Below are 12,663 nucleotides of genomic sequence, written 5' to 3'. Positions count from 1 at the left end.
TTAAAAAAGTTAAGTGACTAATACTTTTCTCTGTAAAAGGCATACTTGATAGAATCTTAGGTACGACAATTTCTAGATACAGGAAGTCAGAGTGAAAAATGCCTCCATTGACAATTTACTACTAAATGACTTCCATTACTTTTTTATTTAGTACTCCTTTTTCTTGCTTAGTGAGATTGGCTCCATATTTCTTCTTATTCTGGTTTTATTTATCTTTTAAACTATTTACCAGTTAAATAAAGCAATAACAAGCTTTTTGTCATCCATAAAATTGTGTCACCAACATGAAACCGTTACCTGTAACTTCTAAATTTTAGGTATGTTTTTGGTGAAAGGAATTAGAATTTTAGAAGTAGGCATAAAATAAATAACTAAAGATTATTGACTTTTAGTAGCTGCCATGAAGATTGTGTGTGTGCGTGTGTGTGTCTTAAAGTTTACAAAATAAGAGGTTAAACTTGATTTTTGTTTTCTAGACTGTAAACTTTGATTTAACAAAGAACTACTTAGATTTGATTATAACCTATACAACACTAATGATACTACTGTCTCGAATTGAAGAAAGGAAGGCAATCATTGGATTATACAACTATGCTCATGAAATGACCCATGGAGCCAGGTAGACCTGCATTATACAGATCTTTGTGAAATTCTCAGTTTGATGGCTAACAACTCATTGAAATTTGATATGTCTATTTTAAGTGACCGAGAATACCCACGCCTTGGTCAGATGATTGTGGATTATGAAAACCCTTTAAAAAAAATGATGGAAGAATTTGTACCCCATAGCAAGGTAGGACCTGGTTTTTAGATTGCTTTTAATAGGCATATGAAATAGTATAAGGGTGGATAGTTAGATAAACTTCTTTATGAAAAACATAATGGGATGCGAATAATAGCTGTGTATGGTATTATCTAATTGTGAACCAGAGAACTCATTAGTTAGATTCCAAATAGTACATGGAAACTCAGGAATATATTGATCCAGTATAATTTTTATTTTTATTATTTTTTTTTAGTTTATTTTTATTTGTTTTGAGAGACAGAGAGCAAGCAGGGTAGGGGCAGAAAGAGAGGGGGACAGAATCCCAAACAGGCTCTGCGATGTCAGCACAGAGCCTGACATGGGGCTCAGATTCACAAATCGTGAAATCATGACCTGAGCTGAAATCGGGAGTCGGATGCTTAACTGAGCCACCCAGTCACCTCCATTATAGATTTTAGATTCAGTATAGGGTATAGAGGTAGTGAAGTTTAGTATTTGGGAATGTCTGCTCTGATACCAGACTACCTGGGTTCTAATCCCAACTCTGCCAATTACTGAGTGTGTAATATTGGGCACATTCCTTAACCATCTTCCCTGTATCCATTTTCTTATCTGTAAAAATAGAGAAATAATATCTCCCTCATATGGTTGTTATGAGGATTAAATGAATTACTTCATAAAAAGTATTTAGATACATAGTGTTTGATAAATTTTAACTAAGTTATTAATAAATCTTAAGAAAAACTATAAGAGCTTTGTGAAAATAATTTTGAATGTCTTTTACAATATATAAAAAAGTAGTTTTAGTGAAACAATTTTGGTTCAAGGGAGTCTTGCCATTATGGTTTCTTTGCAGTAGGGCTGATTCAAAGAACCATAGTTCATATGCACATCAAGGAAATTTGGAGGTATCTCATACATCCTATTACTGATAAAAATTGAGAACTGGAGAAGTGACACAATAAGTCATTTAGCAGCAATTGGGGCAAAACCAGAGCTAAATCCCAAGATTTTAGAATCTTGGTTCATTCTCTTTGAGTCATAAGAGTTAAACATTTTAATAATACACTATTTTCTCTAAATCTGTGCTTTTTTTTTGACCCACAGTTAACACCAAGAATTTTCCTTCCATTTTTTTACTCCAGTAAAAATTCTGAAGATGTGTTTACAGAAGATGTGTTTGTAGTTTAATTTCTTTGTTTAGCTGTATTATACCCACAAATTTATATAGGTTATTGTTTTGAAGTTAGTTGGATCATTAGTTTGAAAGAGGCCAGTGGATGGCATCAGTTTTGAAGTAAAAATCAGCATTGCAGATGGAGATGTCAGGATTCCTCAGCGTGCTGAGCATACCACAGTCATTTGTCTCTGATTTGGGTATTGCTTTTTCCTCACCTGGAACTGTCTTCCCTACTCCTCTCTGTTTTGTCTATACATTCATTTCTGACTTTTTGCCAATCACATACGGCCAAATTTTTATTTACCCAATTCAGATTTCGTTCTTTTCCCACTTAAGTGATGAAAATTTCCTTAAGACTCTTGCATGTCTTTTTAAGTTCTCCATAGTCATTTGCATATACTAGACTATTAATAATTGCTTCAAGAGAATTATCCATTTGGATTAGACCCTTTATTTCCTAATCACAATTTTTCTGATGTTCCATGATATCTCAGGTTTAGATACAAAGTCTATCCTGTATTTGCTAGGATTTGTTAAAATTAATTTTAAAAACATTCATAATCACTTGGGAGAGTATAATAAAAATACAGATTCCTGGGGTCTACTCCCAGAGGTTCTGGTTTACTAAGTTTCAGGTAGAACTCTGGATTCTGATTTTTGAACAAATTCCATGGTAATTCATGTGCACTCAGATGTTCACTCTTACACAGAGATTCTAGGAAGCAAAGATGAATAGCAAAGGACAGTTAAAAGCAAGTAAGAAGCAGATGAGAAGAAACATTAAATACCTTGATGATAAAGCTATAATTAACAGACCAAATGACAAATAGAAGTTAAGTAATTTATTAAGATAGAGCACATTTTTTTTTTTGTAAAGAAATCTTTGGAGAAATATGAAATATGTTGAGCTCTATTAACAGTCCTATAACCCTAATGTGTTTTTTCAAAGAACTATTAGAGTAGAAAATGATGCACAAAAGAATGTGCCTACTACCCCTTTTGAAATAAAGATCCCAAGATTGCCAAACATTGTAACTTTTAAGGAACTAACATGATTTCCTGAGCTGAGCTCTTGCCCAGGAATACAGAATCTATGTAGTTTTTATGAAATTAAAAAAAATTCTAGAGGTGGTAGCCAGACCCACCTTAGATACTATATGGAGCATAGTTGTAATTAGGCTTTGTTGTTTTAGGATGGTACAGTTAGAAACACATAGCACTTGTAGCTGAAATTTAAATGGAAAAATAAAAAAAAGTCTTTGTTCCTCAACTTCCTTTTTTCCTATTTTAATTAGTCTCTTTCAGATGCACTAATTTCTCTTCAGATGGTGTATCCTCGAAGGAATCTTTCAGCTGACCAGTGGAGAAATGCCCAACTATTGAGTCTCATCAGTGCACCCAGTACAATGCTTAATCCTGCACAGTCTGACACCGTATGGTTCTGTTTTTCCCTTTTTGAATAAAAATAGTAAAGTTGATTTTTAAAAAAATATCAGCAATGCAGTACTGTTGTGATTTTTCTTCTGATTGATGTTAGCCTGTCAGTGAAGTTTATTGTAAAATGTCCAGTAATTAAGTTGTACTATTGAGTTTTTTTATTTCTAAAATCTGATGCTAAGTTAATACAATCAGTAATGTAAGTATTTTCTCTTAAAATTTAAATGTCTGTTTTGTTCTGTTATAGTAGAAAATTTGGAAAATGCAGAAAATTGTAAAGAAGGAAATACAAATCATCTTAAATCCTCACCAAAATCATTATATTGTTTTATATAGTTGACCCTTAAACAACATTGGTTTGAACTGTGTAAGGTCACTTACACGTGTATTTTTTGATAAATACAGTATTGTACTGTAAATGTATTTTCTCTTAAGATTTTCTTAATATTTTCTCTAGCTTTATTATTGTAAGAATACATTATATAATATGTGTAACTTACAAAATATATATTAATTGACTTTGTCATTGGTAAGGCTTCTGGTCAACAGTAAGCTATTAGTATTTAAATTTTTGGAAGTCAGGAGTGTTAGGCAAATTTTCAGCTGCATGGGGAGCAGGGTGTTGGCATTCCTAATCCTCCTGTTATTCAAGGGTCAACTGTATTTTCAGTCTGTTCTCTGTATGTATAAAAATATATGTTATGCAGATGGAGAATACACACACAAAATTACTGATTGGGGTGAGATAGTAAGTACCCATGTACCTAAATCTTTTTTAAATTGATTAAATATTATCTCTTGGAATACTACAAGCTCTGAAATAGAGTTGGGAAATTTGAAGTTGTCCTTTATCAGATTGAAGACAATTTAGCAACAGTATTATTTTAAGGGAGGTTTCAGGGAGTGTAAATGTGAAAGGGGCACAGCTCTTACTGTCCTTTATGGACTGCAAGTTTAAATCATAAGTTATAAAACTTTTATCCAGCCTTTTAAATACGTCATGGTGGTATTTGAGCCAAGAATTGAGCAGTAAGAGTTTTTAGGAGGAAGAGAAAGAGAGTGACTTAGCATAGGATTTGTTTTTTTAGAATTTCTTCTAATCACAGGTATATATTTTCTCTTTTTAAGATGCCTTGTGAATATCTCTCTTTGGATGCAATGGAAAAATGGATTATCTGTAAGTAAAATCAATTAGTTTTGTAACTATCTCTCAAGTTTTAAGTTTTAGAGAAAAATAACAGGTAATATGGATTACTTCTGTGCCAAGCACTGTCCTAAGCCATTTCTGTGTATTACCTCATTCATTTCTCATACTGACCCTGTCAAGATAGTCTGTTTATAGTCGAGGAATCTAAAGCTTAGTCTATGTAGCTAATAAGTGACAAAGACAAAATGAGAACCTAGGCTAATGCCAAGGCTCATGGTACATTATATTGCCTCTCAGTATGACTGTCAAAACTACATTTTTATTTTGTTTTTAATGATTTTTTAAAATGTCATGTTTATTCAGCTAAGGTTTTTGGTTTTAGTTTACTTCTGTACATATAATAATGACTCATCGTTGGCAGTTAAATGCATTGGAAGATGAAATTACTAGTTGTGCCCCTGGGACGTTCACAAACCATAGGGGAAATAGACACAGTAACATACAGATACAATATAGAATGAGAGTTTCTATAATTACTTCTACCGCCCCCAGGTCCAGTAGCATATGGGAATAATTTTGAGCAGTTTTTGTTTCTTAGTTCTTATAGGTCTTGTTTCTTGGTTTATTAACCTTTAAGATTTATTTATTGTTTTTTTTTATTATAGTATATCTCAAACTATAGTGAAGGACCAGTTTTTAAAAAAAATTTTTTTTGCATTGATACTTCTATAAAATTCAAAAAAATTGAATTATTAGAATTACCAGAAATTAATACAGATGCAAAAGCCCACATTTTAAATTATTAAATTCAGTTTAATCTAACATTGTTTTTAGCTTTCTACTCATAAATCAATGTCAGATTTTTATGAGAGTTTCTAAATACCGTTAGTTTCTTTACTCAATCTCATTATGCCCTGGCACTTTGAATAGCACTGTTATTAGTATGAAAGAGGAGGAATTTAGCACATAACTCCCTGTCCCTGGCCATTTTTATTAATTATATATTTTACATTGATCATTTTTGTGATACTCTATTTTCTTCTGTAACGATAGTTAAGATTTTCATCCTTTAGTCTCTTACTTGATCAAAACACAGTTTTCAAAGTATTAATTTTGCTTAAATGTATTGTGATCCTTGGTTGTTCATGTTTATGGAAGTTTGGCTGTAGAACAGAGGTGATTAGTAGAGTTAGGTAGCATGATGACCTAGAGTTAATAGCACTAGTGCCCCTAGTCTTTAGGAATGCTGAGTACAGGGCCCTGTATGATGAGAGGGAGGTAGGTCAGAAGGCAGGCTACCCTAAGAAGGAATGTAGGGACATAGAGGCAGATTTGGGATACTCACAGTTGCCCAAGTAAGGAAGGTTTACTCTGAAGTTTGCTGCCTTCATGTGTTTGAGCCTTGAGTAGAGTTAATATAGAAGTTAAGAATTGCCTTAAACTCTGCACTTGTCATTTTAACCCTAAAACTCATAGTAGGACTTTTCTGTAGACTGTGGTCTGCTTTCTTTAGTGCTTTGCTCTAGATTAGTTTCAAGTGTGGTCCCTGGATCAGCAGCATCACCTAGGAACTTATTAGATATGTAGAATCTTGATCTTCACCCTAGACCTACTCAGTTGGAAACAGTGAATGGATCCTAGCAATCTGATTTAATAAGTCTTCCTAGTAGCTCTGATGCAAGCTAAAGTTGGAGAATCATTGGTCTAGATTATAGCCTGGGGCCGAGAGTTACTGAGAGTCTGGAATGTTGAAGACCCAGCTATTTGGAATGCAATTATAAAATAACTTATCCTGATGTTCTTTTCAGGGTCTATTCTTGCTCTGTTGGTTGGACTCAGAGGACTCCTTGGGAAAGATCTCTTTTCATCTCTGGAGTTTTGGATTACTAATTCCTGACTCTCTTTAAATTGATAGTCGAGTTCTGTCTACTTTCGATCTTAAAAGATTTTTCCCAACTTTCTTGTCTAGTATTGGTATTTATTTATTTATTTATTTATTTATTTATTTATTTATTTATTAACATCCACATTAGTTAGCATATAGTGCAATAATGGTTTCAGGAGTAGAGTCCCATGATTCATCCCCTACATATAACACCCAGCGTTCATCCCAACAAGTGTCCTCCTTAATGCCTCTTGCCCATTTAGCCCATCTCCCCACCCAGAACCCCTCCAGCAACCCTCAGTTTGTTCTCTGTATTTAAGAGTCTCTTATGTTTTATCCCCCTCCATGTTTTTGTATTATTTTTGCTTCTCTTCCCTTATGTTCATCTGTTTTGTATCTTAAATTCCACATCAGTAAAGTCACATGATATTTGTCTTTCTCTAATTTCCCTTAGCATAATACACTCTAGTTCCATCCACATAATTGCAGATGGCAAGATTGCATTCTTAGTATTGGTCTTCTTTCTTGTTTTCTAACATTTTTGTGGCTTAAAATAACTAAATTTTTTTTTTCTGTCCTTGTATTGGAACCTTGGTGGGTAAAGGAAGTTAATATATGATTTAATTAATAAATCATCCTAATCTTGGGCAGTCTATTTTAAATTCATTTGCCCTTTTTGATTCTGTCATAAACAAATGAAGATATTTTAATTCATAAGGTAATCCATATCTTAAAAAAATAAAATATATGGTAACCCATAATAACTGCTAACATCTTTAGAGAAACCTTTTATCATCTGCAGCAATTTTGTGACTCTAAGTATTCAACGAGGTATAAAACACTAAGCGAAATCACTTTTTACTCAGAGGTTTAGAGTAAAAAAACATTATATAGGACAAGAATCTTTTACAAACAGTTTCTCGTGAGGACTTAAGTTTCCATGTGTATATTCTGTTTCTTTGGTTGTGTACCAGACCATGTAATTGGCTGTGTTTAGGGGTCCTGTTGCATGAAAAACTTTTTTATGTTTCAGGGTATTTAAAGAAGTTTAATATGCTTCTGTATATGATTCCACAGTATATGCCTACTTACCTTAAAAAGTTAACTTGCTTGCATAGTGTCCTGTTAAAGGAAGGTTGAGCTAAGAATAAAAAGATGAATGACAAGTTATATGTTAACGATTCAGGAGTTTAAAGGGGAGAGTGACCACTGAGAATCCTAGGGAAATCTCACAGAAATAGGATTGGTTAGTAACTGACCCAGTAACTTGTGTATAGCAGGTACTGAGTAAATGTTGAATGACTGACAGATGAGGTTTTGTGGCGTAGTGGAGAGGGCTACAGAGGGCATCAACAAACATACATAGGATTTTAAATTTGTATAGGATTTCCAAAGTAGATAACAAAAGATGAAAGAGATATATGAATTCATGTAAGAAAGCAGCATAATATATTGAAAGAATCTTAGACTTTAAGGGTAAATACTTGAGGCTAAATATAGCTCTAATAGTTAATAGTATAACTTTAGGCAAGTCATTGAACCTTCATTTCTTCAACTATAAAAGAGAAGGATACCATCTATTTTATCTACTCCAGAGAATCATGTGAGATAATATAAGTGAAAGCTTATTTAGTAATCTATATATTGCTGTGAAAATGTGAGATGCATTTCTTCTGGTGATTTAAAAAAGTAGATTAGCCTTATTTTTCAGTTACTGTAATAGTTATGATTACTGTATTTGTTGATTAGTTTAACTTCTGATATCTAGGTTAAAATATTTCATAAAGATTTTGAAAATGTCTTTTACTCATTTATTAAAATGACTTTTCACAGGCCAGAAGCAACATTTTTTCTCATCAGTGTGGGTTCAAAGGACTGATTTTGCAGAATACAGGAAATTATTGACAATTGTTGCCATCTTGTGTGTATGAGTTATTACCTGTCATTTAAAAAGCCTCAATAAAAAGCCTCAATTTTATGTTTCTGAAATTTTTGGAAGCTACTTTGTAATGGAAAGAATTTAATTTTGGAATACTTTTATATTCGTATTTACTTTTTTTTTTAAGTTGGCTTCATTTTGTGCCATGGGATTCTAAATACTGATGCGACAGCACTGAACCTTTGGAAGCTAGCTCTTCAAAGTAGCTCTTGCCTCTCTCTCTTTCGGGATGAAGTTTTCCACATTCACAAAGCTGCAGAAGACTTATTTGTAAACATACGAGGGTATGGCATTTTCATTTATCTTGTCTTTTTTTTTGGAGAAGGGTAGTGAGTGAATGATTTTTGTTGAAGTTTGGGGATAGAGAAGGGTCATGTATGCAAGAAGATGTCACCTGTACCCTCTTACTGGTCACAGTAAGTTTTTTTCTTAACAGTCACCCTGATACGGTATTTTCATATATTTTATAGGTAATTTCACAGACTGAAGTATCTAGTGTTTCTCCCCTTTTAAAACTTGTATTCTATGATAAAGAAGATGTGCTCTCTTTTGCAAATTATGATATGGGTTTAGACGTAAATATTGCTAAAAGCACCATATACATTTTAGAGTTTTGAAATTTGTAGAAGTGCTATTGAGAAGTATGTGGGTCAGTCAGAAGAACTTCATTAAATTATAACAATTATACAAGTCAGACTGCTGCACGTAAGAAATCATGTTTCCTTTTAATAAGATGTTCCAAGTGACTCATTTATATTCATTCCCTGGAAAGCAAATAGTTCTTACAAATTTGTTTCCTTGAAATTTTTAATGCCTGCATTTCTTTCTATATGAGGTTCTGTAGGCAGTATACAGTAAACAGGTTGGCCTCAGACTTGGTAGTAGTTTTGAAGTCTTTTGAAATTAGGAGCATCTAAAATACTCTAAAATACCTGAAAGTGTCAAATAGTTATGTTCAGCTTGTTAGTTTCAGATACAAATGAAGTTTACCAACATTTGATTCATATCCAATTTAGAAATGTCTTCATGCAGGGTGCCTGGGTGGCTCAGTTGGTTAAGTGTCCCAACTATTGATCTCAGCTCAGGTCTTGATCTCAGGGTTGTGAGTTCAAGTCCCATGCTGGACTCCATACTGGGCATGAAACCTACTTAAAAACAAACAAACAAACAAACAAACAAAAACAATGTCTTGAAGAAATTGAGATAAAGCATCTGTTAGTTATTAAAAAGTAAATATACCAACTAAGCCTCAAATTTTAGTGTGCATAAAAATTACTCTGGGATGCGTATTAATCCAGATTACTGGGCATGATCCCTAATTTGTATTTCCTATATCTGTATCTTGGAGAGTTAAAAGAATCTGCTCTTTTTCTCCCTAGTAATTTTTGAAGTAGAATTTACAGACAGAAGAATGCATAAATTTTACATGTATGTCTCAATAACTTTATATATGAATACTCTAGGTGACCACCTAGATCAAGATATAGAACATTTCCATTATCCCCAGAAAATTGTCTTGTGTCTCTTTTTTGGTCAGTACTGCCACCCCTGGTCTCCCACCTTTCAGTTCCCTTCTCCGGTGACCACTGTTCTGGTTTCTGTCACCATGGATGGTTCTGACATTCTCATGTTGGTAGATTCTCAGGTATAATATGAGAACTAGTGCCCTATGTACTTTCCAGCTCTTACTTGGCTTTTATTTTAGATGCTGGAGTACTTGGAAATATCCTATGTCAGATGGGATACTTCCTAATTTATTTTCATTTTCTAATTGGTTCAGATTGAAAATTAAGAAACTTGTATTATGTCTTAGCATATTGATAGCTTCTCTGTGGAATCATATTTAAATATATGTAAGCATTTAGAACCAAGTAGTCTATATATTGAGCGAGCTTATGTTATATATGGTACACATAAGTTGAATGACACCATGAGACCAGTTATCTTAAAAAAAATTTTTTTTTTAATGTATATTTATTTTTGAGAGAGAGACAGATTGTTGGTGGGGTAGGGGCAGAGAGTGAGGGAGATGCTGAATCTGAAGCAGGCTTCAGGCTCTGAGCTGTCAGCAAAGAGCCTGACGTGGGCTTGAAGCCACGAACTGCAAGATCATGCCCTGAGCTGAAGTCAGATGCTTAACTGACTGAGCCACCCAGGCACCCCACCAATTGTCTTTTTGTTACGCTTTTTTTTCTTTATGTTAATACTTTTCTAACAATGAATTTACCATTTAAGAATCTTCATGATTAAAGTTGTAAAGTTTTAATTTATTAAGTCATGAGTGATCACTTGAAAATATGATTTACAGTACTTACAGGTTAGATTGTAAGTATAAAAGCTTATTAATTATGAAAGAGAATGATTACAGATTTAGTATATTTTAGACATTTGCTCAAAGATCACATAAATCTTAGAGTACTTAATTTAGAAGCTGGGACTTCTTGGTTTAAGTGGTCTTAGCCAGGTTGTCAAGAAGATAATTTTTCTTTAACATTTCAGGAATTTTGAGTTTTTGCATGTAGTATTAATGAAAATAACATTCATTTGCTCTTTTTTTCACATGTTACCTTTAAATTTTTTTATGTTGGTTCCTATTTTTTGTTTTTGTTTTTGAAATTTTTTTCATGTTTATTTATTTTGTGAGAGAGAGAGCGGAGGGGGCAGAGAGAGGGAGACAGAGGCTTCAGAGCGGGCTCCATACTGACATCAAAGAGCCTGACGGGAATCAAACTCATGAACCATGAGATTATGACCTGAGCTGAAGTTGGATGCTTATCTGACTGACTTACCCAGGCATCTGGTGTCCTATTTCTTTTAATTTAGTCTTAGGCTTTCCTGCCCCAGTTTTTTCTACCATAAAACCCCTATCTCCAGACATTCAGTAGTGTTACTCCCTAGTATATATCCTTTCAGAATTTTTTAAAATCAGATAGTATAAAATTAGAAGTAGTAGCTTTGTTATTACTTTAGATTTTGGAGACCACTGTTAATTACATTGGAGGTACAATTTTAGTGTCTCTGTGGGTTCTTTACGAGGTGTATATAATCAAAGATCTACATTGTGAGCTTCAATTTTATTGTTAGATTTAATATAATATGAGGTCTGTTTTTCTAAGAAGACTTGACTGGGTACTTAGGAAAGGAGGTAGGTGGACTTGTTCCATGCATTTCTAGTTTGAGCACCATTTTTTTCTTATTGCTAATAGTCGTTTTTAATTGACTTAGTATTTGGCTAACTCGTTTTGACTGTTACTGATGAAATTAGGATTAACAAGGATCTAATTTTTTTTTTTTTTTTTTTTTTGCACATAGCTATAATAAGCGTATTAATGACATAAGAGAATGCAAAGAGGCAGCTGTGTCACATGCGTAAGTAGTTCTGTTTTCTCTGTGGAACTTGTAATCAACAAGAATTTGTCTTAAAGCATAATTTTGTTCACATACTGCAGATTAATGGTGTGCAATATGGGATAGAAGTGGGCCAATCAATGAGAAGTATATATCCTCAGTATTTAGTAAGCTTCAGGTTAGTCCAGACAGATCTGGAATATTTTTGAAGTGTTGATAAAAATGCTCTAAGCAAGTGCCATACAAAGGTCTTTTATTTTAGGTATCATTCAGATCTTTTGCCATCACTATGCTTTCATATCAATACTTTTCAAGGTGTGATGATTTTTGTACCACTTCATGAACATAGATATATCTTTATACGCTCCCAAATAGTATTTACTTTTCAAAGTATGTTATCCTCATGCCCTTACCTAATTGTAGTAAATATTTTATATTAGTAAGTATATAGAATAACTTAAAAATTATCATATTTAAGATCTTTGAACAACTTTTTGATTTTCTCATGAAATAATTATAAATAATTTGATAATTCAGTGTTACATATATACTTCTATAAAATATTTTCTCCACTGAGCCTAGGTAATGTTATCTGATCCATCCGTATTTCTGTAAAGCAGAGTATAAAGCACCACTGCCATCGATGAAAATATAAAAACCACAAGAATTTCAGAATTTAGGTTTAGGCTATACGATGGATTTTGGGAATTTAAACCATCTTTATTCATTGCTGTCAGTGACCTATTTCCTCATGCATATTTTTTCACTTGAATGAAATGCTTATATTTAAAAAGTTATTTTCTAGTACTAATATATTTTGGAGTGTGTTAGCATTCCTTTCTTGACATACAGAAATACAAATGATTATCACTTCTTCATGGGATAGACTCTATTGTAGGCACATATATGATTCTTAGCTATCTTTTATGAAATTCTTTTAAAGGTAAGGCATTTTCCCCCT

The 12,663-nt window shown here is 33.1% G+C and overlaps 1 protein-coding gene across 2 annotated transcripts in view; it reads left to right on the top strand.

The window, feature by feature from the left end:
• Window positions 1-12,663, top strand: part of NCKAP1 (NCK associated protein 1) — a 108,018-nt gene that overhangs the window by 38,741 nt on the left and 56,614 nt on the right. For both annotated transcript variants that reach the window (XM_027055203.2, XM_027055194.2), the window contains 6 exons: window positions 477-619; window positions 703-793; window positions 3,242-3,379; window positions 4,512-4,560; window positions 8,482-8,638; window positions 11,667-11,723. In XM_027055203.2, coding sequence (XP_026911004.1) covers window positions 477-619; window positions 703-793; window positions 3,242-3,379; window positions 4,512-4,560; window positions 8,482-8,638; window positions 11,667-11,723 — 635 coding nt within the window. The remainder of the gene's footprint in view (window positions 1-476; window positions 620-702; window positions 794-3,241; window positions 3,380-4,511; window positions 4,561-8,481; window positions 8,639-11,666; window positions 11,724-12,663) is intronic.

Source organism: Acinonyx jubatus, chromosome C1 (assembly GCF_027475565.1).
Source record: "Acinonyx jubatus isolate Ajub_Pintada_27869175 chromosome C1, VMU_Ajub_asm_v1.0, whole genome shotgun sequence".
NCBI lineage: Eukaryota > Metazoa > Chordata > Mammalia > Carnivora > Felidae > Acinonyx > Acinonyx jubatus.
The sequence above is the reverse complement of the archived record's forward strand: the minus strand, read 5'-3'. Positions and strand labels throughout refer to the sequence as shown.